Source organism: Equus asinus, chromosome 7 (genome assembly GCF_041296235.1).
Source record: "Equus asinus isolate D_3611 breed Donkey chromosome 7, EquAss-T2T_v2, whole genome shotgun sequence".
NCBI classification, from domain to species: domain Eukaryota; kingdom Metazoa; phylum Chordata; class Mammalia; order Perissodactyla; family Equidae; genus Equus; species Equus asinus.
In genome coordinates, this window is record NC_091796.1 from 48504762 (window position 1) to 48530674 (window position 25913).

General features: G+C 39.2%; 1 protein-coding gene across 3 annotated transcripts in view; it reads right to left on the reverse strand.

The window, feature by feature from the left end:
- The window catches only part of LAMA3 (laminin subunit alpha 3), a 255342-nt gene that overhangs the window by 41378 nt on the left and 188051 nt on the right, over positions 1 to 25913 (reverse strand). For all 3 annotated transcript variants that reach the window (XM_044774483.2, XM_070513304.1, XM_044774484.2), the window contains 12 exons: positions 23816 to 23896; positions 14649 to 14755; positions 12220 to 12270; positions 11174 to 11325; positions 6606 to 6716; positions 6382 to 6493; positions 5994 to 6164; positions 4808 to 5004; positions 3495 to 3611; positions 2656 to 2810; positions 2233 to 2374; positions 1302 to 1404 (listed from right to left, as the gene is read on the reverse strand). In XM_044774483.2, the coding sequence (XP_044630418.2) occupies positions 1302 to 1404; positions 2233 to 2374; positions 2656 to 2810; positions 3495 to 3611; positions 4808 to 5004; positions 5994 to 6164; positions 6382 to 6493; positions 6606 to 6716; positions 11174 to 11325; positions 12220 to 12270; positions 14649 to 14755; positions 23816 to 23896 (1499 nt within the window). The remainder of the gene's footprint in view (positions 1 to 1301; positions 1405 to 2232; positions 2375 to 2655; positions 2811 to 3494; positions 3612 to 4807; positions 5005 to 5993; positions 6165 to 6381; positions 6494 to 6605; positions 6717 to 11173; positions 11326 to 12219; positions 12271 to 14648; positions 14756 to 23815; positions 23897 to 25913) is intronic.

The window sequence follows — 25913 nt, forward strand, 5'->3', positions numbered from 1 at the left end:
AAGAAAGGCGAGTTGTTGAGAGAGTGTCATCCAAGGAAACACCCACAGAGTAGGCATTGCTGGTTTCTGCTCATCGCCAAACTGATGGTTTAAGGAAATTCAGTGAAAGGAACGGAGGTTACAGACACTCCTAGCTGATAATATTGCCACTTTGGGGTCACGGAAAATGACCAACGAGTGCTTTAAGACCATACTGATGATATATGGCTTAAATTATTATTCTAAGACTGGTGTAAATAACAACATAGACAAATGCTGTGTGATCTTTCTTAGATGTGGAATCTAAAAAACTAAAGAAAACAACAAAAAAACCCCAAGCTCATAGATACAGAGAACAGATTGGTGGTTGTCAGAGGCAGAGGGTGGAGGCTGGGAAAAGCAGGTGAAGGGGGTCAAAAGGTAAAACAAACAAAAAAATAAAGCTGGTAGAAAACAAAAGATAAAAAGTAACAATGTAGTTAGCATCCTAATCCTATTTAAAACACTGATCCTCATCTCTTAGCTCAAATGTTGTAAAGAGAGCAGACGTCACACCAGGAAATTTTAATTCTTGAAATTTGCTAGGCAAATGATTGTACATTAATATAATATTTTGTATTTTATTTTTCACATATTTAATTTTTAAAAATGAAAATAGATAAGTAAATTTATTTTCTGGTAAAGGCATCTAATTGGTCTGAAAGGACTAAGAAACTGAGTGAGGGCTGAATGACCGTAAGAGACCAGAGAAAATCAAGAGACAGCATTTCTAGAACACTGGAATTTGGTGAGATTGAGATGGTTCAATTCTTTTCTAAAAAAAATTAAATAAAGTAAGTGGAAAATTTTCAAAGATAAAATTATGATTAAAAAATTCTCATGCTTCACAGTGGCAGTGATTTTGGTAATTTTAATTGCTAAGATTTTAGAACTTAAGAAATTTTGAAGCAATTGCTCTAATGACCTGAAACTAATTATCTTGGCCTTAAATAAGAAACCAGCAGTCCACATACCTCTGTGCTAACTGGGTTCCCAAGGCCATGGTCACACATGGGTTAAATTAAAGATCCCCCCAAAGGCCAGGCCAAAACAGGCAAAACACCCTCAAGATTTATTTATATTCATGAGGTTCTAGTTAATTTAATATATGTTAGAACGTTGGGTAGAAACATCAAATCCATAAAAGAAACCAAGGATTTACAAAGCATCGTCTGCATGGACATTGGGATTCGAGAAGAGCATTTGCTCCCAGGGCTGCTTTTCCAGGTCTCACAGGTCATTTTCAAGACCTTGACTATCCCAGCCACCCTTCCCCCCCATACCTTGCTGTAGCTTCTTCTGCGTTATCTTGGCTTCATTTAACAATTTTTCACTGTTGGAACTCAGGGTTTTAGCTTTTCTTGGAAGATTTTCCTTTATCACTGTCTGAAAGCAAAGTGTTTATCAGCCTTAAGCACATGGGATACCTTAGGAAATATGGAGTAAGATTCGTCATCCTACCTAAAGGCCTTATCTTCAGTCTTTAAAGGATAAGGTTCAAAGGTGAAGAGAGAAGGTTTAAAAAGACTGCTCCTTAAAAGATCCAGTTAGGGCCCTAGGTAGACATCTGCGGCTTGGGGAGGTGGACCATCTCTGGTGACATCCTGACACATTATGTTTTCTCCCTGTCACTTGTACAATATCTTCTGCAATAACTGAAGACAGAACTGAGTTGCCTTCAGGTTTTTACTCTTTGAGAGAGAAAAGTCTTCAACCTCCCAAGAAGGCCTGTCCCCTAATTCTTTGATATTTAATATTTCGTCCTTTATTTTTAGATAGAGGAATATTATACAGTACATGTGAGATCCTATAGAACTCCACAGACATGCCTGTGTGTAACACAGATGACAGGAACTAAGTGGTTATCAAATTGTGTACAAAAACCTCTCTCCTCTTTGGTAAATGTTGATACTTAAATCACAGCTTAAAAGCAGACCTGGTAAGAAGAAGGATAAAATATTTATCACGGTTCAAAACTGATAGTGTAATTTCTATCTGGTTTCACAAATAGTTTTAAAAACTACACTATATACATCAAACAGTCAAGTAAACACAGAAATGACCCATATCTAGAGCAAGTTCAAGTCTATTCTATCTAACAAGTTCTGATTTAAAATAACGCTTTTATATATTCCTCAGTGCACATGCAAAGAAAATAGGAAAACGAGTCCTCTCCAGAGTGCATCTAGAGAAGGTGCCAGTTCAGATGCCCACCTGGTGGGCAGACTCGGAGGCACTGGTGGCCTTGTCGGCTGCATCCTCAGCCGCTTTGATGGCGTTGAGGATGTTCTCGTAGGCGGTGGCAGCGTCCACAGCACAGCGCACCAGCTCATCCCCACTGGTGTTCCTCTTGATCCTGGAAGACAGTGCAGGTGAAGTGCTCCGCAGCCCTCCCCTGCCCGCAGCTAAGAACCCCCCAGCCTCCCCAGTTCATTTGGCAAATAGAGACCTGAGGTGGTGGGCTCCATAGCTCTGCCCCAAGGACTCAGCTGGGAACTCCCTGTTAGAGGTACGGTTTGGACCTGGCCCTGGGTCCCCCCTCCACCCTGTTCTGGAGATCCAGCTTGCCGGGGTTGGGGAGGGGGGGGGGTGGCTTTCACACTAGGCTCCAACAGCAGAAGTCTCCGGGACACTCACTCCTCCAGCTGCTTTGCCAGCTCTTGCAAAGACTGCGCGTGCTTTTCTGCAGCCACCACCAGGGAGGTTTTGCTGCCGGATTTGGAAAGTTCTTTCACTTTGTCCCTTAGTTCATGTTTTGCTTCATTTAAACTGGCAGCTAATTTTTCATATTCCTATTTTTTCCAAGTAAACAGAGACAATGTCAATTTAAACAAAGAATGTATAGGCCATTTACTTGAACTCTGTCATAATTGACATGTCTCTAGGAGGCAACAGGAAGAAATTGTTTTCTAAGCCCACTGACCACACTAATTAATACTTGGTTACTTCAAAGAGTGGCCGTGATAATATTCTCGCAAGTTTTATCACCATTTCAAACATTTTCCTTATGGCGGGTTCCCCTTTTGATAAATTTTATAAGTGTAGACTGTTATCATTAGTGTAAAGTTGTGCTAAACCAAAACACTTTTTTCTGATTTTAAAATAGTGATCCTAATAGACATTTTCAAAATGACCACTGGGCTGCTAAGAAACGTTGCCAATCTTTTATCAGTCCTAAATGTCTTCTGCTAATAAAGGTACGCTTGATGTTTTAAAAAGAGCATCACAATACTTTTATGGTTACCACAAAAGTAACATTTGCTCATTGCAGGCAAATTACATAATACAGATAGATATAGAGAAGACATCATTCACCCTCCCCCTACCAAGAGAGAACCACTGTTAACATTTTGGTGTATTTCCTTCCATCCAAAAGACATATATGGGAGAAAAAAATAGGTTAGCCTATCTCACAGTTTCTTTGCAATATAATGTAAAAGTTTTTCCATTGTTTAGAGAATAAGTTTCATCTCTACCTCCTGGCTTTTCCTCATCAGCTGCAGCACAGCACTGGTTTGCAGTAAGGAGGCATCTGCAGTGGCTAGATACTTGTTGAAGTCACTCTGTAGGGAATTCATTTCTTTAACTTGTCTCTGGATAGAGTAAAAGAACATCTGCCTAAGCTATATGATATTTCGTGAGAAGGCACAGACATGTTTATTGGACAACAGCATACAAGTAATTTCAGAGTCAGAATGCTTTCTTGAACTTAAAAGATCACCTAGGCAACTACAAAATCATGAGAAATCAGTTGTCTTTGTAGAGTGGGGGTGTTGTCATAGTTTCCGCAAACTACATGCCAATGAAACAATCGTTATCACTGTTGAAGAAGGTTTCTACACTGGGGTCAACTCGGCCAATGAGGTGGATGTATAATTAAGGTCCGCTACGTGGATCAAAACAACGGATCTGAGCTAAATAAACCAGCACTGACCACTGGTACACTCTACGTGCCCGTCCCAGTGAGGATGTGGGGGCATGTCAGCATGAAGCCATGTAGGATCTGCGAATGCCACGCTGGGAGGCTGCTGAAGTTCAGAAACTGAGAATACTGGACCTGGCCCCTTCCCTTGGCACAATCAGTGTCTTCCAACAGAGGTGCTTCTATCAAACAGGTTTTGGAAGTTAAGCATATTGCCGTCTACTAAGATATTGCTTATGGTCTTTTCTAAGTTCTTCTTTCTGGAGGTCAGTCCTATATTATTCCATTTTGATCTTCCTGCCATTAAATAACCCTCACACTTTTGTTGTTGTTTCAGCACACAGTGTTCACAGCTGAAATATACACGATAGAATCTTGAGCTCTAAATTCTGTTATTGCAGCTCCTGCATGAGGCCTGTACTTTAACTTTTTACCTGTAAAGCAGGTAATGGCCTAAAATGCCTTTGCTGGTGATTATGATAACGATGTTTACACATATGACACGAAGTCAGTTATTTTAAACAAATATTATGTACTTTGAATTAATTATAACAATATTAATTTGATTTCTCATCTACTTGGTAACATTATTCCTCCAGCACTCTATCAGCCAGGGGTGGGTGAAGCAATTTGCTCTGCTTTTTCTGTGGTTTAAGCCCAGACTCTTTTCTGGCTGCTGAGGAGTAAGAACGACTGATTTTGCATTTAATGTCTCATTCCTGTTTGATTAGGGTTTGATGTACAGACAGGTGCGTACAGACTAGATGTACAGACAGCCGGCTGGCCAGGCCACTTTATTAGACAAAGATCTCTGCTCCCTCATTCTTGTCGTTAATGAAACCATGCAGATTCTGACTGTAAACTCACCTTGATGGATTCCAAAGTCTTCTGGTTTTCTCGGTTGAGGCCAGCAGCCTGCTTTGCTTGGGTGGCTGCCTCTTGTAGCATGGCACGGAGGTCAGTGAGTTTGGCTTCGTATTCATTTAAAGAATCCCGTATACTCTTAACAAGTCCACTGTTCTCTACCTGGTGTTTTTCCAGCCAGCTCCTTATCCGATTCAGCACTGTAATACATCACTTTATGTTTTCCTCTTGAGAGATGAGTACAGTGAAGCTAACTTACAAAGACTACAGAAGGAGAATTAAGTTTCTACTCATTTCATGGTTTTCCTTGAACTTGCAAGGGAATGGGAAAGGAAGCTAACATTTATGCAACACCTGCTGTGTGCCTTACACACACTGCCTCACTTAACTTTCATGATAACCACAGGAAAACAGCAATATCATTCTCATGTTTCACATAAGGAAATGGATGGCGCAAGAAATTAGGTGACGGCCCAAAGTTGCATAACAAGCCAGTCTTGGGACTTGAACTGGATCTCCAGAGTAAAAAGGACCTGCTCCTTCGACTACTAATACTGTCTCCTTGCAGCTAAAAGCCAAGACTAATATTAAATTTAAACAACACAAATGCTAAAAAAAAAAACCCTGCTACTATCTGTATATTAGCTATTGATAATCATTTTACTAGAGAATAAAGATCAGTATTTGGAAACATATGCACCAAACCAATATTTCTCCCAGTTTTGAGCTAATGAGGCATTTTCCATAGTCAAAACCTTTAGATATTTCAGTTAATTTCTAGTACACCCATTTTTTTGTTTTTGTAATAGTAGTGCTAATGTCAATGTGTGATTCAAAATCCCAGAGGTGGTGAGGTGACTGTTAAAAAAGGATGTAATGAGAAAGTTGGGTGAAGTTGAATGAAAGAAGAAGGAAAATGCAATGAAAAAGGAAAAGAGGTATCAGTAACATCTTAGGAGAAGAACTTATTATTAGTAGTATTTTTTCGCATGATGGTAAGATGCTATGTTCTACAACCTCTTGGTAACTTGGAGGGGTACCCATTTTCACCACATGATGCTCTAACAGTAATATGTGCTGAGATGATGGGACCTTCCAACTGTAACGGGGGACTCAATATTGTACTTTGCACACTGTGTTTCAAACCAATTAGAAAGAAGTGGATGCAAGAATGTGAGCACGTCCTTACAGAGCTGAGCGTTTTTTTTTCCATCTTCTGCGTCTTTCAGCTGCTTTCCGAAGTTGCGGGACCGCAGTTCTCTCATCATGCGGTCAGCTTCAGCCAACTCTCTGGAAAAATCACCTAACAGGACATTGTTTCCTTCTCCATTTGTCCCAGAGAACTGCTGCTTCAAGAGAACTAGGAAACATCAAGCAGTTTATTAAACTGGGAATTCTGGACTCCAGTAGACTACTAAAAATAAGGCAGAGATTTTTATAGAGGGTTCATCTTGGTTTTTTAGTATCACTACAGGATCTTTTTCATACTGTTGAATTCTTAAAGGGAAATTCTTTCAGTGTACAACAAAGGCTGTGTAATATAAAGAACATTCAATTGGACTGATGACTCTCCTTACTGTGCACATTCCGGATGACATTTTTAATCTTTGTGTCCAGCTCTTTTGCTCTTTGGGTTGTCCGATCAACATTGTTATGTAATGCTTGTACTTTTCTGGAATTCATTTGAACCTATGTGAATAATAAATTGATTAGCCACAAATTAAGCTGATGGGGGAAAAAACTAACAATATTTTGAAAGTAAACAAACAAAAAAGTTAATTTAATTGACCTAACACGTTACCTTTTCTTGCAAAGTCTCAAATTCATGATTTAAGTTACTCAGTTCTTTTTCCAGGCCATCCATTTTTGATCCATGATTTGAAATGGCAGAACGGTAGTTGAGCAACTGATTCTGAAAGAAAATACAAAGTTAATCTCACTTGAAAGCAGAAATTTGGAGTAAGTCCCATCAACTTGGTAAACCTGGTGATGATATGAACAGATTCATTTAGCGAGACCAATGCTGGTCCACAAAAAAAAAATATGGTTCTTTGAAATACGCTGCATGAAGAATCTACTTTCTGATCTAAGTTGTGATATGGCTCTAAAAGAAGGTAGCAAAATTTAAAAACGTAACAAGAGATACTTTACTTGAATTAATGACCTGCCCTTATAGAAATGAAGGTGATACCACTTATCTGACGTTAATTTCCAGATTCTACAATAAATTCAGCTGTTGTTAACTTATATTTAACTTTATTCCTAAAAGCAGAGCCTATGGCTACTTTACTGAAGGAACCATTAGATTCAAAGAATTTTAGAGCAGAAAGGGAATTCAGAGATCTTTTAACTGAACACCCTCATGTTACCAATGAGACAATGGAAGGCCAAAGAAGGTGGGTGACTTGTCCTAGCCGTGACTGTATAGCTGATCAGTGATTGCTTCAGGACCAAAATCCAGGCCCCTTGATATTTTTGGGCACTAAACTGCCTCATTACTTTTAGAGGGTGACACCCTGTACATAATATCTAGAACAGTGATTATTTTCAAATTTTTGGAAAAGACTGGTTAATACCTTGAAAAAACTTACCAAAAAAAGCAATACTTCAATTTATGTGTGAGAGCTGTGTTGCGTAAGAGAACACAGGTTTACAGCTCAGGCTCAAACCCTAGGCCCACCACTTAGTGGACACACCTCATGGAGCCTTATCTCCTTCATCAGTAAATTAGGGGTTATAATATTAAGCTTCTGGGTTGTTTTTGATGATAAGTGGGCTAATGTATTATAAACTGTCATGTACACATGAGCATTCAAAAATGTTAGTTTCCTTTTCATACTATTCCTACTGAATTTTCACAGTGTTTGTGTGATATTGCAAGAAGATGGTTCTATTTTAATTTTACTGTGGGAAAACTGGGGCACATCATTCTGTAGAACGTTCGTTGAACATCTGGATAAGACGTGTAGTGGGTAAAGCATAGCCTTTAGAAATTGATCTTGGTTCTAGAGCCACCATGTACTAGCTGTGTGATTTTAGGCAAGTTACTTAGCTTTTGCATGCCTGTTAAATGAAAATAACACTAACTTCCTCATAGGATGTTGTGAGACTTAAGTAAAGCACTTAGCACACAGTGTGGCACATAGAACGGGTACCAAAATGTTGGTTCCCTTTCCTTTGCTGGAGAAGTACCGGCTTGTACTGATGACATCAAAGTAACTCAAGTGGCTTCTTTTTCTCTCAAAACATGAAGGCTTTTTCTCCTCTTCCCTCTATATTAAGCCTGTAAACCATGGACTAAAATTATCCTGATGAGATGGAAAGGAGCCATTTTTCTAGCCTTATTTTTTGCTATATGTACTCAGCAATAGCCACTAATGGGTTTAGAATCAGCCCTCATTCCAAAAGCACTTATTAAACTTTCTCCAAAGCCTCTTTCACTATGTCTATGTCTATGTTTAGGGCTTATCTTATCCACTGAATTCTTTCATCTCAATGAGTATATTTTTTTCATTCCCATGATGTTTAATTGGATCTTTTCATATCTGCCTCTTCTTGTTTGGTTTCTGGCGTTTTTCAAAATTTCCTAAATTCTTGTTTCTTCTATTGGATGTTATCCTTCAAAGTAATTTTCAGATTGTCCTATTCTCTTCCTTTTATCTGAAGGGAACTCATATCTTCACGGTTGCTTTCTTGGGTGTATTTCCCCTCGCTATTTGTCTATTATGATTTTTGCGGGCTCATTCTGAGCGCGAGCTCTCTCCCCTCTCTGCACTCTCGGTGCCCTGTCCAGGGACCTTATGGTTATCACCACTGCCACCCCAGACCCTCCAGTGCAGGACCAGTTCGTATATTGGCAACGTAGGACTTGCACACCATCTTGATCTTGAGGATGTCACATTCGAGCACAGATCTTGGTTTGCGAATCTTTTTCTGGCTGTAAGGTTGTAACTTTCCTAGGTTCTCATATAGCCATGGCGCAACAATTAGCATCGGGCAGTTTCAAGGGCACTTTTTCACCTTCATTCATGGGCAGAAGAGCTCCCAGTGTCCTCCAGGGAGCCTGACTCTGGCCCTGTGGGATCCTCTCAGCCACTTTCTTTCCAAGTGCACATAGAATATTCTCCAAGAAGGACCATATTCTGAGCTATGAAACAAACCTCAATACATTTAAAAGAATTGGTATCATGTAAAGTATGTTCTCTGACCACCACAACAGAATTCAATTAGAAATCATAACAGAAAATTATCTGGAAAATTTGCAATTTGGAAGTTAAACAACACACTTCTAAGTAATTCAGGGGTCAAAGACATATCACAAGGGAAATTAGAAAATCTTTTGACCTGAATGAAAATGAAAACACAACATTTCAAAACGTGTGGGGTACAGCTAAAGGGAGTGCTTAGGGGGAAATTTATAGCATTGAATCTTTATATTAGAAAGAAGAAAGGTTTTGAATCAGTAAAATAAGCTTTCATCTTAAGCTAGAAAATAAATAGCAAATTCAACTCAAAGCAAGCTGATGCAAGAAGATATATGGATAAGAATAGAAATCAACGAAACTGAAAACACAATAAAGATGGAGAAAATCAACAAAATAAAAAGATCAATAAAATTAATAAAACTCTGATCAGAATAATCAAGAAAAAAAGAGATTGGACACAAATGAGCAATATCAGAATGAAAGGGCATCGCTACAGGTTTTGCAGATATTAAACAGATAAGGGAAAATCATGAATGATTTTATGTCAATACATTTCATACCTTAGACGAAATGGAAAAATTATTTGAAAGGCACAAATGACCAAATATCACTCAAGAAGAAATAGATAAGCTGAATAGTCCTGTATCTATTTTTTAAAAATTGAATTTCCAAATGGGACTTCATCAGACTAAAGAGCTTCTTCAAGGCAAGGGAAAACAGGATTGAAACAAAAAAACAGCTCACTAATTGGGAAAAAATATTTACAAGCCACTTATCCGACAAAGGGTTAATCTCCATAATATACAAAGAACTCACACTGCTTAACAACAAAAAAACAAACAACCCAATCAAAAAATGGGCAGAGGACATGAACAGACATTTCTCAAAAGAAGATATGAATATGGCCAATAGACACATGAAAAGATGTTCATCATCGCTAATCATCAGGGAAATGCAAATCAAAACTACACTAAGATATCACCTTACACCCGTTAGATTGGCAAAAACATCCAAAACCAAGAGCGACAAATGTTGGAGAGGTTGTGGAGAAAAAGGAACCCTCATACACTGTTGGTGGGAATGCAAACTGGTACAGCCACTATGGAAAACAGTATGGAGATTTCTCAAAAAGTTAAAAATAGAAATACCCTATGACCCAGCCATCCCATTACTGGGTACCTATCCTAAGAACCTGAAATCAGAAATCTCAAGAGTCCGTTGCACCCCTATGTTCATCGCAGCATTATTTACAATAGCCTACATGGAACAACCTACATGCCCAGAAACTGATGATTGGATAAAGAAGATGTGGTATATATACACAATGGAATACTACTCAGCCATAAAAAAAGACAAAATTGGCCCATTCACAGCAACGTGGATGGACCTCGAGGGTATTATGTTAAGCAAAATAAGCCAGTCAGAGAAAGGCGAACTCTATATGACTCCACTCATAGGTGGAAGTTAGAATATTGATAAGGAGATCTGATCAGTGGTTACCAGGGGAAAGGGGGGGGTGGGGGGAGGGCACAAAGGGGGAAGTGGTATACCCACAACATGACTAACAAAAATGTACAACCGAAATCTCACAAGGCTGTAATCTATCATAACATTAATTAAAAAAAAAAAATGTCATATACACAGAATCATGTATGTGACTTTTTGAGACTGGCTTCTTTCACTCACCCGGTCATGTGTTGGGTGTATAAATAAATTGTTCTTTAAAAAAAAAATTAAATTTATGCTTTATTAAAAAAACAAACTTTCAAAACTTCCAATAAGAAAACGCCTGACCCACATGGCTTCACTGGAAAATTCTATCAAACATTTAAAGAACAATTAACACCAATTTTACATAAATCTATTTTTGAGTCTTCTGAAGGCAAGATACTGAGCTAAAGACTCTGTAAGAAAAATTAGCACAGAAACACTCAGTAGGTAAAGAATTTCGCTTAGAAATGTTAGTTTCTTGTGTTCACTAGTACTTTCCACCAGTAAAAAGGAAATCTTCACTTAGATCAGAGGACAGAGGAAAGCCCCTCTGAGCCTCAAACGGAGTCAGTCTCTCTCCTTTTCCTGCTTGAGGAGCACTCATTCAAGCAGCATCTATCCACCAAATCTCTACTCTGAGCCAGCCATTGTGCTGGACCCCCAGAGTATTTACCCTCAGGTCCTTGGTCTGGGTCTCCAAGTGCCTCATGTGCTCCAGAGTGCTTGCGCTGGCACTCAGGCCCTGCAGCTGAGACTTGACTAGGCGGAGCTCACCCTCCATGGTGGCCAGGTCATTCAAGAGTGTCATCACACAGCTGTCACAATCTGTAGGGGCCACAATCAAAGGCAAACGTGCTGTGGGCTGAAGCCACAGGAATGCAAACAGAGCACAGGGCTGCACAACCCAGTTACTATGCACATAGGTCATCACAGGCAATAATTACCATCCTGGACTTCTCTGGGAGGGATGCAGATGTTGAAAAAGGGAGATCTCTAGTCAAGGAGTATTTTAGAAAGAACTCGTGGAGTGGGGGAAATGGACGAAGGGGATCAAAAGGTATAAACTTTCAGTTATCAGAAAAATAAGTTCTCATGATGTAATGAACAGCATGGTGACTGTAGTTAACAACATTGTATTGTATACTTGAAAGTTGCTAAGAAAGTAGATCTTAAAAGTTCTCATCATAAGAAAAGAATTTGTAATTATGTAAGATGATGGATGTTAACAAAACATTGTGATAATCATTTTGCAAAATATATATATATATATCAAATCATTATGTTGTACATCTTAAACTGATACAATGTTGTATGTAAATTATATTTCAACAAAACTGCCAAAAAATGGTGATTCTATGCAACTTGTTGCTTATTTTGTATGTGGGAAAAATAGTAATAAATAGCTTTTATTTATTGAGTGCTTGCTATTCACCAGGCATTATAATAAGGGACTTACAGGAATTTTTCCAACTCTATGAGGTTGGTATATTTATTATGTCCATTTTACAAATGATAAAACTCAGGCTTAGAGAAGTAAGGTCACTTGCCCAAGGTCATACACCTATTAATTGACAGGCTGGATTTGACCCTAAGTAGTCCCCTTCCATCTCCTCCCACTACCGTTTTCTCAGCCTGGAAACTGCATGTCCCAGCATGGGGCTCACAGATTTTAAACTAAACCCCACAACTTGGGAAGGAGGGGGCACTTTCTTATCTCACCATCACATTCTTCTCCAGGGCCATCATCTTTGGGTTCTTGGTTTATGCAGTCTGAAACGAGGAATAACCAAAGAAGATATTGTTATTAAAACTCCTCTTCATCTGCTCTTTAACATGGCTTTTAGAAAAGCTGGTTTTTGGAATATTTTAGTCACTCAACTATCCAGCATTGTTGGCTCTTCCATTTTTCCTCCCTCACCTGAGCCATTGCTCAGGGAGCTTCCTCAACCCCCAGCAGTCTTGCTGCAGGAACTTCTCTTCTGGCCTCTTTGATTATAAAGTCACTTCCTTCTCTATAAAGGGTCATGGCATCCCAATGAAATTAAAACTCCTAATTGTTAGTATTAAGGCTTTTTTTGATAGCTTCCTATAAAACTGTTGATGTCTCTTGGAATGTCATTCAAGAACATTCAATAAACCTTCATCGAACACCTTCAAGCATCCATTGTGTGCCATGGCCCTGTGCTAGGTGCAGGAAGTACAAAGATATCAAGACAAAAATCACTGCAGTTCTGTGGTTTAATGGTCCCATGGGGCAAGGAGACAAATTATACAACAGTGTGACAGATACTGTGAGAGAGAGATACGCATACAATGTCAGTGGACCCCTATCTCCAACTACCACAGATATCAGCTGAATTTTGAAGTTCTCAGCTACAGTCAGGAAAGCCCACTGGTCATCCTTGGATATTCTTTACTCCTTCCACTTCTACTCTTTTTCCCCATACTATGTATCCTTACACTGAAATGCCCTCTCCCTTCCCTCTGAAAAATAGTCTAACTTCACCACATGAAATCTCTAGGCTTGAAGTTTCCCTGGACATGCTATAAAGAGGCTTTCATGATTGTTCTTCTCAGTGACAGGCAATATTCCACACTCTGTGTGCATATATATATATTTTAAACTTTTAATTGTAAAAAAAATAATCTAAGTTCATGATGGAAATTTTTGGACAATAAGAAAAATAAGGTGAACACATCACTCTTGATCTTACCACTCAATGTCTCCTTTCTATATATTTGTATATGTTTTAATTTATCATATATACTCATAGTTTGCTCTTACTCATCCTTTTTAAAAGATCTTTTACTCATTCTTATATGTATATATAGTTGTGTCACTTTTATTTCCTCAATTAGGCTGTAAATACCTGTGGCCAGGAAACATGGTTTTATTTCCCTCACAATCTCCCACAGCGCCTAGAACAGTCTATGGGGGTCTTGGCTTATGTAGATGATTGATTTATCAGTGCAATTTTCTCAACAAGTTTGAGTTTTGACCACCAAGGATTCTATACACTATTGATTGAAAGTAAAAGAAAGAATGAAAAAGAGGGAAAAAGGCTCATAGGAACAAACAAGTCTCATGTGTGAGGATTTTCTTCCATTTTTAAAATGAATAGTTATCATCCCCATTTCAGGTTGTTTATTTTTGTTATTAGAGTAAGGGAAGAGAGGGTTGAAAAGGCATTAATTTCATTAATACTCTGCGTGTGATGTTGAAGCTTCTCCTTGAATACCTCCACTGACAGTAGAACTCATCCAGATGGGCTAGAATTGGCCCATCATTTCCAGCTGTTGAGGACATTTTGAATTCTAAATGTGTCAGAGGAGGCATTTGCTATCTCTCCCAAGTTTGCCATCTGATAAGTGGGTGAGCATGCCTTCTATATTTCCGTTCAAGTCAACAGTGTTGAGCAGGATGGAGTCAAGATGAAGCTCCAAGGCAGGACAATAGATACCTTGTTCTAGACTGGTAATAACCCATTTACTCTGCATTCCTTTGGAAACAGTCACTTGACCAATCTAAGGCACACATCCAGGGTTTAGTTCTTCATCTTGTCCATAACAATAAGATGAGAGCTTTTATCTAAGGATTTGGCATTACACTATATTAATGGCATTTTCTTGATAAATCACATTGATATTCTCTGTCAGAGAAGGAAGAAGACAGTCTTCCTTTTTTGTCGAAGTTGTTCCTAAGGAACCCATCCTAACTCCCAGCAATAGTCTTTTCCTTGGTATGTAAAATCCATCTCAATTATAACACCCATATCCTAGAACATTATTGCTATTAGAGAAAGAGTACTCTGACTTCTTCAGATATACACATGAAGAGAGCTGACGTGAAAGCTTATAATGTCAAAGGGAGATTTTAGCAAAATCACCATAATAGAGCCTGAAGTTAATTTGGCCATTAGTTAAGTTTTAAAAACAATTTTACTTTTTAAAAAAAATCTACTTGAACTAAGTTATTCACCAAAGCTGTAATTACTACCTAAGCATTCCCAAGGTTGTCAAAACAAGAGGACAATTTGTTAGCTGGAACCCTGTCTTATGCTTCCTGAAAACATTTGCTTGGGTTTTTTGCCTGCTATTTGACACCAGTTTGATAAATGCAGGTTAAGAGATGCATGAGTGGATCTTACCTCCAGTCACGGGGTCACAACTGCCCAAGTGGCCATTGTTGTTACAGTTGCATGGTTGGCAGCTTCCTCCAAATTTCTGGGGGTTTCCGAAATATCCCGGTGCACACCTGCACAGAATACGGAAAGAGACGAGAAACATCCAAAGAACTCATGATTAATTCCACTCAATTTTCTCAACCTCTAGCCTTCTGTTTTGCATATTGTAACTCTATGGGAGGAAGGGCTGACATAGATTTGCAGAGTGACTGTGTCTCAGTCCAGGGATGTTCATGACTTGAACGAGAACGGTGAGAGCGGGAGGCAGGCAGAGATTGCTCTCTCTCTCCCTGACACCCAGGACGACAGGATTCTCAATTATCCCTATAGCCGAATTCAGACGAACGAATTGCACACTGGAGCCAGTGGTGTGACCAATATGGAAATCAAGGGTGGCTGAATTTTATGCAAGAGTTATGTTCTTGAAAATATCACACAATTAAATATTCCTTAACTTATGGCTAATTTCCTCAAAGAAAACAATTTAAAGTAAAATTCATATAATTTCAAATTTCCGCATAAAGGGGGATTTTATTAATATTTCCTATTGTACTATTTCAAGTCTGCATAATCATATTTACGTGTATGTGCACAGACTGCTGCAGTGATGTATATATATATAACGGGCTTAAACAACTGAGAGCAGCTACCGCAGCTAATGTTGGCCTAGAGACTTTATTATTCTAGATAATTGAGTGATGAGAACTCAGTTCTTTATTTACAAGTTAAAAGATCATATTTCCTTGATTCTGAGTTTCTGTTTTTTAAAAACTAAAACAAACACATGTTAATGTTTCTGGAATTGGGATGTAAACTAAAATATTTCCGCCCATTAGCAAAGTTCCACTCTCACTCTACCCTCCACAAGTTGTTATTAAATCGATGTGTGTCGTGTATAATCATCAACGGAATTGACAGAATCAAGGAAACAGAATATTTGACTCTCTTCCCCAGATTTAACCTTTGTATCAAAGAACTGCTTGGCAATTTTCATATGCTGGTGATACAGTGCAAAGATTACAGGTTTTGAATCCACAAGATCTGGCTGGGTCCCTGCTTCCACCACATACTATGTAATCTTGGGCTGTTATCCCCATCCCCTCAAGCTTCTGTTTCTTCGTCTTTTCCTCCCATGAACACGTAAGCTCCATGAGGGCATGAATTTTTTGGCTGTCTCCTTACTGATATATCCCTAGCAAGTGGGACAGTGCCTGGGCCCATATTAGGTGCCAGATAAATGTATGCCAAATGAATAAATGAATATATAATTGTGCTAACAATACCTATTTTGGTTGATGGATATGATATAAAAGATAAGGTAGTAAAGAATCTAATACAATGCCTGCACATAATAGAATAAAAGATAGCTACCATTTTAAGACATGATGACATATTCATATGTATATTGTATGTATGTATAATTTGTATCATTTGTAATTACGACATTTCAGAAAGTAGATGGGAAGCAGAAAACCCATGCATTGCCTAATTATCAAGATGGTAACTAAGCTGAGGTGGCTTATCTAAGTCTACCAAGCAGGTTGGTAATATACTAATAACATGGCTTTACTTTAGGTGACCAGCCCTGTATTCTACCTAATAAACCATGTTACATAAAAGATCTAGGTTTAAAATACTTTATTTTTTGATGTCTCATGCACATCTAAACTTTCCAAGCAAATGATACACAATGACAAAACATATTAAAATTACATAAATATTCAGGAAATTTGATTTGCTTCTTCCTTACTCCTGCACAGAAGTAGTTACCAATTACAGGAAATAACTGGTTCTCTCATTCTTATTTCATGGTAGTGGCTAAACACAATGGACTAAAGTCAAACTTTCTGATTTCATAGTAACCTCGCTGCAACAAACAGAGAGAACACGTTTGTCATCTGTGGCTCTGGGTGGAAAACGTGCCCCAGAGCACGCTGTGCGCTGAGAAGCCTGTCTTACTCACTCCCCAAGCTTGGCTGCTCCCTGCTCTGCCCAGCTACCTCTCGCATCTATTCTCACTTTTCCCTCTACATTGTCCTTGTATTTATCATTGCATAGTTAACAACCAGTGCCGGGAATGACGCCTGGCGGCCGGGCACAGAGTGGGTGCTCAATAACTGCTTAACAAATGAAAAATTTTGACATTAAAATGCCATTTACTTGTGAACAAGTTTTTTAAAAAAAAATTTAAGAAACAATAGCTTGCTTTCTTCTGACATCAAGTCTAACAAACATAAGCAGAGAGGACTGTTAATTAAGTATTTCTCTTTTCAAATCAGCAGCCTGCCAATGGATGTCTCATCTAGCCTGTTGCTGTCTTCCACTTCATTGTTTATGAAGGACTCTGAGGAGGATTAAATTAGGATGCCTCTCCCGGGTGGGAGGCCCACAGCTTTTAAATCATAGAGCTGGAAGACCTTTGCAATCTCTGCTCGCCACTCCACTCAGCCTTTCTGTCTCAGTAGAGCTGCCCTTTCCGTCCCTCACCCTTCAAGGCTGGTTGGATGTCCCTCCAACTATGGCCTGACTTAGCCCAGTGATGTTTTCTCTCACTAGTTTAACAGCTCCTTTGTATGTCTGTCCCCTACTAGACTGCAAAACCCTTGAGGGCGGTCTGTGCTCTGGTTGATGACGTGTTTCAAATGCTTAGCATGGTGCCAGGCATATATGAGGCTCTCCATACATCTGTCATTGAAAGAAAGAATGAACAATAGATGTGAGGCAAGTGTGGGCAATGTTCCTCTTGCTGAAATGGGAAACAGAACCTTGAATTGCTCCTTTTTACCACAGGTCAGTGCCCAGAGCCTTAGCTGAGGCTCGGAGTTCCCCATCATTACGCGGTCCTCCCTTCCATGCAGGGCAGGTATCCTCCAGGCCCTTGGGCTTTCTTGAATTACTTTCCTGACCTGAGCCACCTTCCACTTCCACCTTCCAGCTCCACTGGGTTCTAGGCATCCCTTCGACATACCTAAGTCCCACCTTGTCCATAAAATGTTTCAAATAATCCGAGTCTAGAGTGGCCCTGCTTTATTATGAAATCCAGTTGAATTAATTTTCTCTTTTTTTGAAATTGGGTTAAACTCTTCTAAAGTTTATCCATAAAAATAATATGCTGGAATGATCAAAGAAAAACTTTAAATAAGGGTTATGACGGGAGCCTTGCTCGACCAAATATTCGAGGATATTTTATACTTTCAGGAATGATACGGAATTGATAATGGCCACAACAACCAACTAAAAATATAGAAACAAATCCAAGATTATATAGAAATTTTGTATATACACATTTAGCTTCAGTGAATTCAACTAAACGTACCTGTCAAAGAAAGAGCAGGAGAGCAAGAGAGCATGAGATAAGAGAGGAAAACACATCTGGAGCGTCGTCCCCATTCACTCAATGAGCACACATCCTGCAGTGAGCACGACACGAGGGATGTGAATCTGCTATTCCCCCCGTTGGTCTAGTTTCCTTGTGCCTCTCCTGTGTGAACATCTTACCCTACTGAGTGTGGTTCTGGGGTATAACCAAATATTATGTGTATTTCATGCAACCTGGCCCCTGGATTATTGAGAGATGGGATACTGAGATAGTTAAGGTTATCTGAACTCTGGTCAATCTTTGCCGTACATGCTGACCCTAAATCCATCTTGCCATACGAGATGCAACACCTCCAGAAACATAGATTCCAAATTTCACCAACAGGAAGATTTGAATGTAATAAATAAAGCCATAAAAATCCTAAAAGAAAATATACATAGGCATTTACATAACCTCTAAGCATGACACTAATGGCTGAAACCCTAAAGGACAAAATAGATACAAATATAGTAAAACTTAACTGTTGCATATGTAGGATCGACTAAAACTAAACCAAAAAACATACAAAAAAAGAAAACCAAGAAGAATATTTGCAACATATAGTATGAAGGGTTAATTTCCTCTAAAAGAATTTGTACAAATCAATGAAAATATAAAAGAACATTCCACTAGAAAACAATGTGTAAAAGACTTGGAAAGCAATTCAAAAACTAAAATTTACAAATGGTCAATAAGCACAAGAAAAAAAAAATCCAATCTGATTATTAAACAAAGAAATGTAAATTAAAATGACATACAATGTTCCCCTATCAAATTGGCAAATATTTTAAAAATTGATCATTTTTAGTATCCACTGGTGGCAGGCAGTGGTTCTTTTGCTGCTAGTAGGAATGTAAATGATACAACTTTTCTGGAGGGCAATTTTGCAAAACATATCAAAACTCTCTAAAATTTACTTATGCTTTGACCCAAGGGATCCACTTCTATACTTACATCTTGAGGATTTATGTACAGAAATATTTAGCTAAAAGGATTTACTTTTAATGCCACTTTGAATGGAAAATGTAAACCTATCTCAAAGACCAATAGTAAGGGATTATGGAACTTCAGTGGAACTTCTGGGTCCTGACATGACGTTATCAAAGAATACTTATGGACACCGAAAGATACCACTAACATACTATTAGATGAGAAAACAAGTCAAAACAGAACGTAAAACAGCAATCTACTTTTGTTTTTAAGAAAAAGTCTGTGCACATAGAAATGATCTATAAGAATATACAACAACTTGGAGATATCAACATGGCAGCATGACAGGATCCCTTTGTCTCTCCCCTTCAATCTACAGCAAGTAAAACATCCATAACCCAACAAAGGTTACATTACAGTGTCTCACCAGGACACTGGAGAGAGCCACATATCAGTACGTATGAGGTGAGGAGTGGATTGGAGCACACAGAGGAGGCGAAACAAGGCAGAGCCCAGGACCCTGGACCCCCCACTGTGGTGTCTGAGCCAGCTGCCCTTAGCCCCAGAGAACTCGGTGGGCAGCAGTGGAGGTGTGTGTACAACTCTGGCCAGCCAGCTGTGGCAGCACCTGTGGCCACGGGGAGTGGAGCAGCAGTGGAGGTGAAGCTCTGTGATCTCAGGCCCCCAGCAGCTACTCAGAGCCTGGTAGCAGCAGCAGAGGTGCACACAGGACTCCAACATCCCAACTGGAGTGGTGCCTGCAGCCACAAGGTAACAGGCAACAGCAGAGGCAGTGCCCCACAAACCTCTGGTGTACTCTACCAAATATTTAAAAAAGATTTAATACCTATCTTTCTCAAACTCTTCCAAAAAATTAAGGAGGCCAACATTATGCTGATACTAAAACCAGACAAGGACAACACCAAACAAGAAAACTACAGGCCTATATTGCTGATGAACATAGATGCAAAAATCCTCAACAAAAATATTAGCAAATCAAATACAACAATACATAAAAGAATCACACACCACAATCAAGTGGGATTTACTTCAGGGATGCAAGGATGGTTCAACATTTGCAAATCAATCAATGTGATACACCACGCTAACAAAATGAAAAATAAAAAAATCACATGATCATCATCTTAGTAGATGTAGAAAAAGCATTTGACAAGAGTCAGCATTCATTTATGACAAAAACTCTCAATAAAATGGGTATAGAAGGAAAGTACCTCAACAAAATAAAGGCTGTATATGACAAACCCACAGCTAACATCATACTCAATGGAGAAAAACTGAAAGCAGAACAGGAACAAGACAAGGACACCCACTCTCATCACTCTTTTTTTTTTTTTTTGCTGAGGAAGATTCACTTTGAGCTAACATCTGTGCCAATCGTCCTCTTTTTGCTTGTAGAAGATTCACCCTGAGCTAACATCTGTGCCAATCCTACTCTTTTTGCTTGTGGAATATTCACCCTGAGCTAACATCTGTGCCAATCTTCCTCTATTTTATTTTGTATGTGGGTCACTGCCACAGCATGGCCACCACTGAGTGGTGTATGGAGGCTCCTGGGAACTGAACCTGGTCCACAGAAGCAGAGTGTGCCAAACTTAACCACTAGGCCATGGGGCCAACCCCTTGCCACTCTTATTCAATGTAGCATTGGAAGTTTTAGTCAGAGCAATTAGGCAAGAAAAACAAATAAAAGGGATCCAAATTGGACAGGAAGAAGAAAAACTGTCACTATTTGCAGATGACATGATTGTATATGTAGAAAACCCTAGAAAATCCACCAAAAAACTATTAAAAATAATAAATGAATACAGTAAAGTTTCAGGGTAGAAAATCAACATAGAAAATTCAATTGTGTGTCTATACACTAACAATGAACTAGCAGAAAGAGAAATCAAGAATACAATCCTATTTACAATTGCAACAAAAAAAATAAAATGCCTAGGAATCAATTTAACCAAGGAGGTGAAAGACCTGTACACTGAAAACTGTAAGACATTGTTGAAAGAAATCAAAGAAGACACAAAGAAATGGAAAGATATTCCATGTTTGTGATTTGGAAGAATTAACATAGTTAAAATGTCCATATTACCTAAAGCAATCTAGAGAGTCAATGCAATCCCTATCAAAATCCCAACATTTTTCATGGAAATACAACAAAGAATCATTTATATGGAACAACAAAAGACCCCAAACAGCCAAAGCAATCCTGAGAAAAAAGAACAAAGCTGGAGGTATCACACTCCCCGATTTCAAAGTATACTACAAAGCTATAATCATCAAAGTAGCATGGTACTGGCAGAAAAACACACCGAGATCAATTTAACAGAATTGAGAGCCCAGAAATAAATGCATACATTTATGGACAGCTAATTTTTGACAAAGGAGCCGAGAACATACAAAGGAGAAAGGAAAGTCTCTTCAATAAATGGTGCTGGGAAAACTGGACAGACACACGCAAAAGAATGAAAGTAGACCATTATCTTATACCATATACAAAAACAGACTCAAAATGCATTAAAGACTTGAACACAAGATCTGAAAGCATAAAAGTCCTTGAAGAAAACATAGGCAGTATGCTCTTTGACATTGGTCTTAGCAGTATCTTTTTGGATATGTCTCCTTAGGCAAGGGAAACAAACAAAATAAACAATTGGGACTATATCAAACTAAAAATCCTCTGCACAGTGAAGGAAACTATCAACAAAACGAAAAGACAACCTAACAACTGGGAGAACATATTTGCAAATCATATATCCGATAAGGGGTCAATATCCAAAATATACAAAGAACTCATACAACAAAAAACCAAACAACCCGATTAAAAAATGGGTAGGGGATCTGAACAGACATTTTTCCAAAGAAGATATACAGATGGCCAACAGGCACATGAAAAGATATTCAACATCAGTAGTTATTAGGAAAATGCAAATCAAAACTACAATGAAATATCACCTCATCCCTATCAGAATGCCAACTATTAAAAAGACAAAAAGGAACAAGTGTTGGAGAGGATGAGGAGAAAAGGGAACCCTCATACACTGCTGGTGGAAACGTAAACTGGGGCAGCCAGTATAGAAAATAGTATGGAAATTCCTCAAAAAATTAAAAATAGAATTACCATATAATCCAGCTATTACACTTCTGGGTATTTATCCAAAGAACATGAAAACAACAATTTGAAAAAGTAACACATACCCCTGTGATCATTGTAGCATTATTCACAACAGCTGAGACTTGGAAAGAACCTAAGTGCCCATTGATGGATGAATGGATAAAGAAGATGTGGTGTGTATATATATATATATATACAATAGAATACTATTCAGCCATAAAGAAAGATGAAATCTTGCCATTTGCAACAACGTGGATGGACCTTGAGGGTATTATGCTACCTAAAAAAGTCAGAGGGAGAAAGCCAAACACCATATATGATTTCACTCATATGTGGAAGATAAAAACAACAACAACAAACACATAGACACAGAGAACAGCTTGGTGGTTACCAGGGGGAAGCAGGGTGGAGGAGGGTGAAAGGGGCAAAGGGGGACATTTGTACGGTGATGGATGGAAACCAGACTTTAGATGGTGAACAGGATGTAGCACATACAGAAGTTGAAATATAATGATGTACACCTACAATTTATATAATGTTATAAACCAATGTGCCCTCAATAAAAAAGAAATTAAAAAAAGAATATACAAGTTTTTGACAGTGGTTTTCTGCAGGTAAAATGATTATGAATAGGCCTGTAGTGAGCGTATGTGAGCATATAGGGCTATTTAGGGGTGTGGTGGGCCTTGTTGGTTCTTTGCTCACCTGTGTTACATCATTTTTATAATAAATATGTATTGACTTTATGATAAAGTTATTTTAAATTTAAAAATATGGTGTCCATATGATTCATTTGTTATACGGTTACTTTCCCAAATAGACGTGTGTTATCTCCCTAGCTAGATTGTAAGTACCTTTTACAGTCTTCATAATACTGGGCAGTGCCCTATGCATAGTAGCTAATCACGAAAATTTGTTCATGAAAATACTAAAGCTTGGCTCTGTGGCCCTTTATAATTAAGTATATACTTTCCATTTTGCAACATTTATTCTTTTGTTTCATAAACATGACTGAATATGTATTATATGAACAGTACCATGCTGGGCACTAGGGAGTCAGAAATTAATAAGACACAGACTATCCTGCAAGTGTTCATAAGATCGTGTGGGGATAAAGAGAGAGGTGTGTGTGTGCGTGTCTATGAATATCTAGGGCTGCGGATGTTTGTGTGTATGTAGGCTTATGTAGAGTTGTACACACAGCAAGTAGGGACGTGTGTGGGCTGGGGGGAGGTAGAGCTGTGTATACATGTGGGTTGGAGTATGTAGGGATGAGTTCACACGAGGGGTAGGGGTGTGTTGGGAGAAGGGGTATATAGGGGTGTGTGTAGGGGAGTGTATACAGCTATGACATACCGGACCTCATTCTCAAATTTCTGAAACACGTTCAAAACAAGAAAGAGAAGGAAGTTAATGATTTATCAAGTGAGCCGTTTTGTGTTTTTCCCAGGAAACCTTTTTCTAGCCTCAGCGAAAACAAACGCCCAGCTCCTAGCACTGAGCTACAACCCTGCTGAGCGCCACCCACAACCCAGTGCCTGCAGCAACCTGCCCACAGAGCCCACCCCCACCTGCTGGATGAGGGGATGGGAAGGGGAGCCACGGGGGAGGGGCGGGGGGCCGGGGGGAGAGGGGCGGGGAGGGGGCGGGGCGGGGCGGGGCGGGGCGGGGCGGGGGGGGGGAGGATCAGGAAGGGGGAGGGGCCGCACCTACCTTTCGCACTGTGTTCCTGTGTATCCAGGTTTGCAGGAACACTTCACGTTTCCCCCAGTCACAACACAGCCGGTGGCAAAACTTGAAGGAAGACAGAAAAAAGCCCCAGTAAGAACATAAATCGATAGGCTTTATTTTCGTTATTTTTGGCCACAGAGAACTGACTTGCATTAAGTGAAAACAGAGACCAAGGGTCTGGCTACTTTTTGTGTGAAGAAAATTTTGCCTATTGAGATTTGTAGAGCTAATGATGAATTATTTCAGCTGACATTGGGCAAATTTTGGTGAAGACACACTGGAGACACTTATTCTGTTTTATTTTTGGCTTGGAGAAAACATTCCTTCCCTTACGTCAGAGCGAAGTAGCTCACTTTGGAAGAGATGATTACAACAGCATTTTTCCAGGAATAACAAGGAAGGAATAAAACAAGCCCAGGCAGAAAAAAGAACAGAGAGTTCTGATTCTTTAAAAAAATTTTCTCCTCGATTATTCTAGTTCTTTTCTATCGGGTGCATGGCTTTCTGGGAAGAAAAGGTGGTGGAGGGTCCAAGCAAGCAACTTCAGAAGGAACTGAGGCACAGAGCATGCTTGATGCCTAGGTATTTCTGTTGGCATAACCAATGATGATTTTTACACTTTTCAAATCAAGTTGTGGAATTTTGATTCCTTTTCTTTTAGTTCTAAACTGGTGTATATTTGAGAAGCTTTAAATTTTTTTTTTTAATAGACAAGATCATGAAAATTCCCTGTTGCCTTGTGAAATGTCTACGTCTGTGCATTGAACATTACACATGGAAATCTGAGGGAAAGTAACTCCATTTATCCTTTGCTGGTGTGGGGACCTGGAAATGGTCACCCCAAGATATGTCTCTTTGGCATGATGATTATTTGAGGCTAGTAACTTTGCAGACAGGATAGAAACTGAAAAGTAGAATTTACTTACCATTTGTAAGAGACATTTACATTGTAAAGGAACTCTCCATCTGTAAAGATATCTCCCTCTCTGTACCAAGAAGGGGAGATGACCTTGTCTCTAGAAACTCTCAATCAATACCAAAGGCAAGGACTTAAATCTGCATAATAATCTTATTCCTGTTTCTGGTAACCTCCTGTAACTGACTTCCCTCCCCCTCCCAACGTTGGCATTTCTTTAAGGATTAAGCATCTTTCCTTAGGCTAGGAACTGATTGCTGCGCTCACCTGTGATCACCCAGCTCACGACAATAGACTTGCCTCCTGCTCCGCCCACCGAGACAGCAGACCCACTATCTGCTATGTCCATCAAGCACTGTACTGACAAGGCAATCTTGTGACTATTGTGGGAGGGACATTTCAATCATATGTGAAGTATCCTGTTTGGGGGTATATAACTGCTCTGTGCACCCCACTTCTTCGGTGCCCTTTCTTCCTTCGGGAAGAAAGGTCCCGGGCCATGGTTCCTCATAAAGTTTTGTTTAATTTTCTCTTGCTATTCTGTCTCATGTGAATTTAATTCGTTCTCTGGCGAGATGAACCCACTTTGGATAGAGGAAATGTCTTCCTCCCCTACACTGATAAGAGAATTCTTATTTGGGAATCTTCTCGTGGCTTATTACATGGATACAAAGTTACACTCTAAAGGGATAGTTCCAAGTTTGTCAGCAGTATTAATATGGCTGGAAGGAGAATCAGATAAAAATAGGGTTTTATTGATAAATCTGAGGAACTGTGTTACTTCACCTGCATAGAAGCTGGAAGCTGACCTTGATAACAATACGCTTTGCAACCAAAGATGTAAAGCTTTTCCGAAGCACCCCGTGGAAATCTCACCGCTTTCTACTCTCCCCAGCTTCTGTTTGAACAAGTCTGGGCTGGTGTCAAGTGACAGATCCCTTTACAAATAAAGTCACAGGACTGGGCAGCTTTAAGGAGTATCAAATACACAGATGGCAAAGCTGGGTGAACATTTCAAATACGCATCTCCAGAAAAGCCACATTTGGGCTAGTGACTTTGGTAATTTTCAGACTTGGCCACTTTCTATGATACTCAGCTAATATCAATCAGCCTTGGGGTCCACACTTGTTCCAGAGCCTGTGCACTACTGATATTTTATCAGT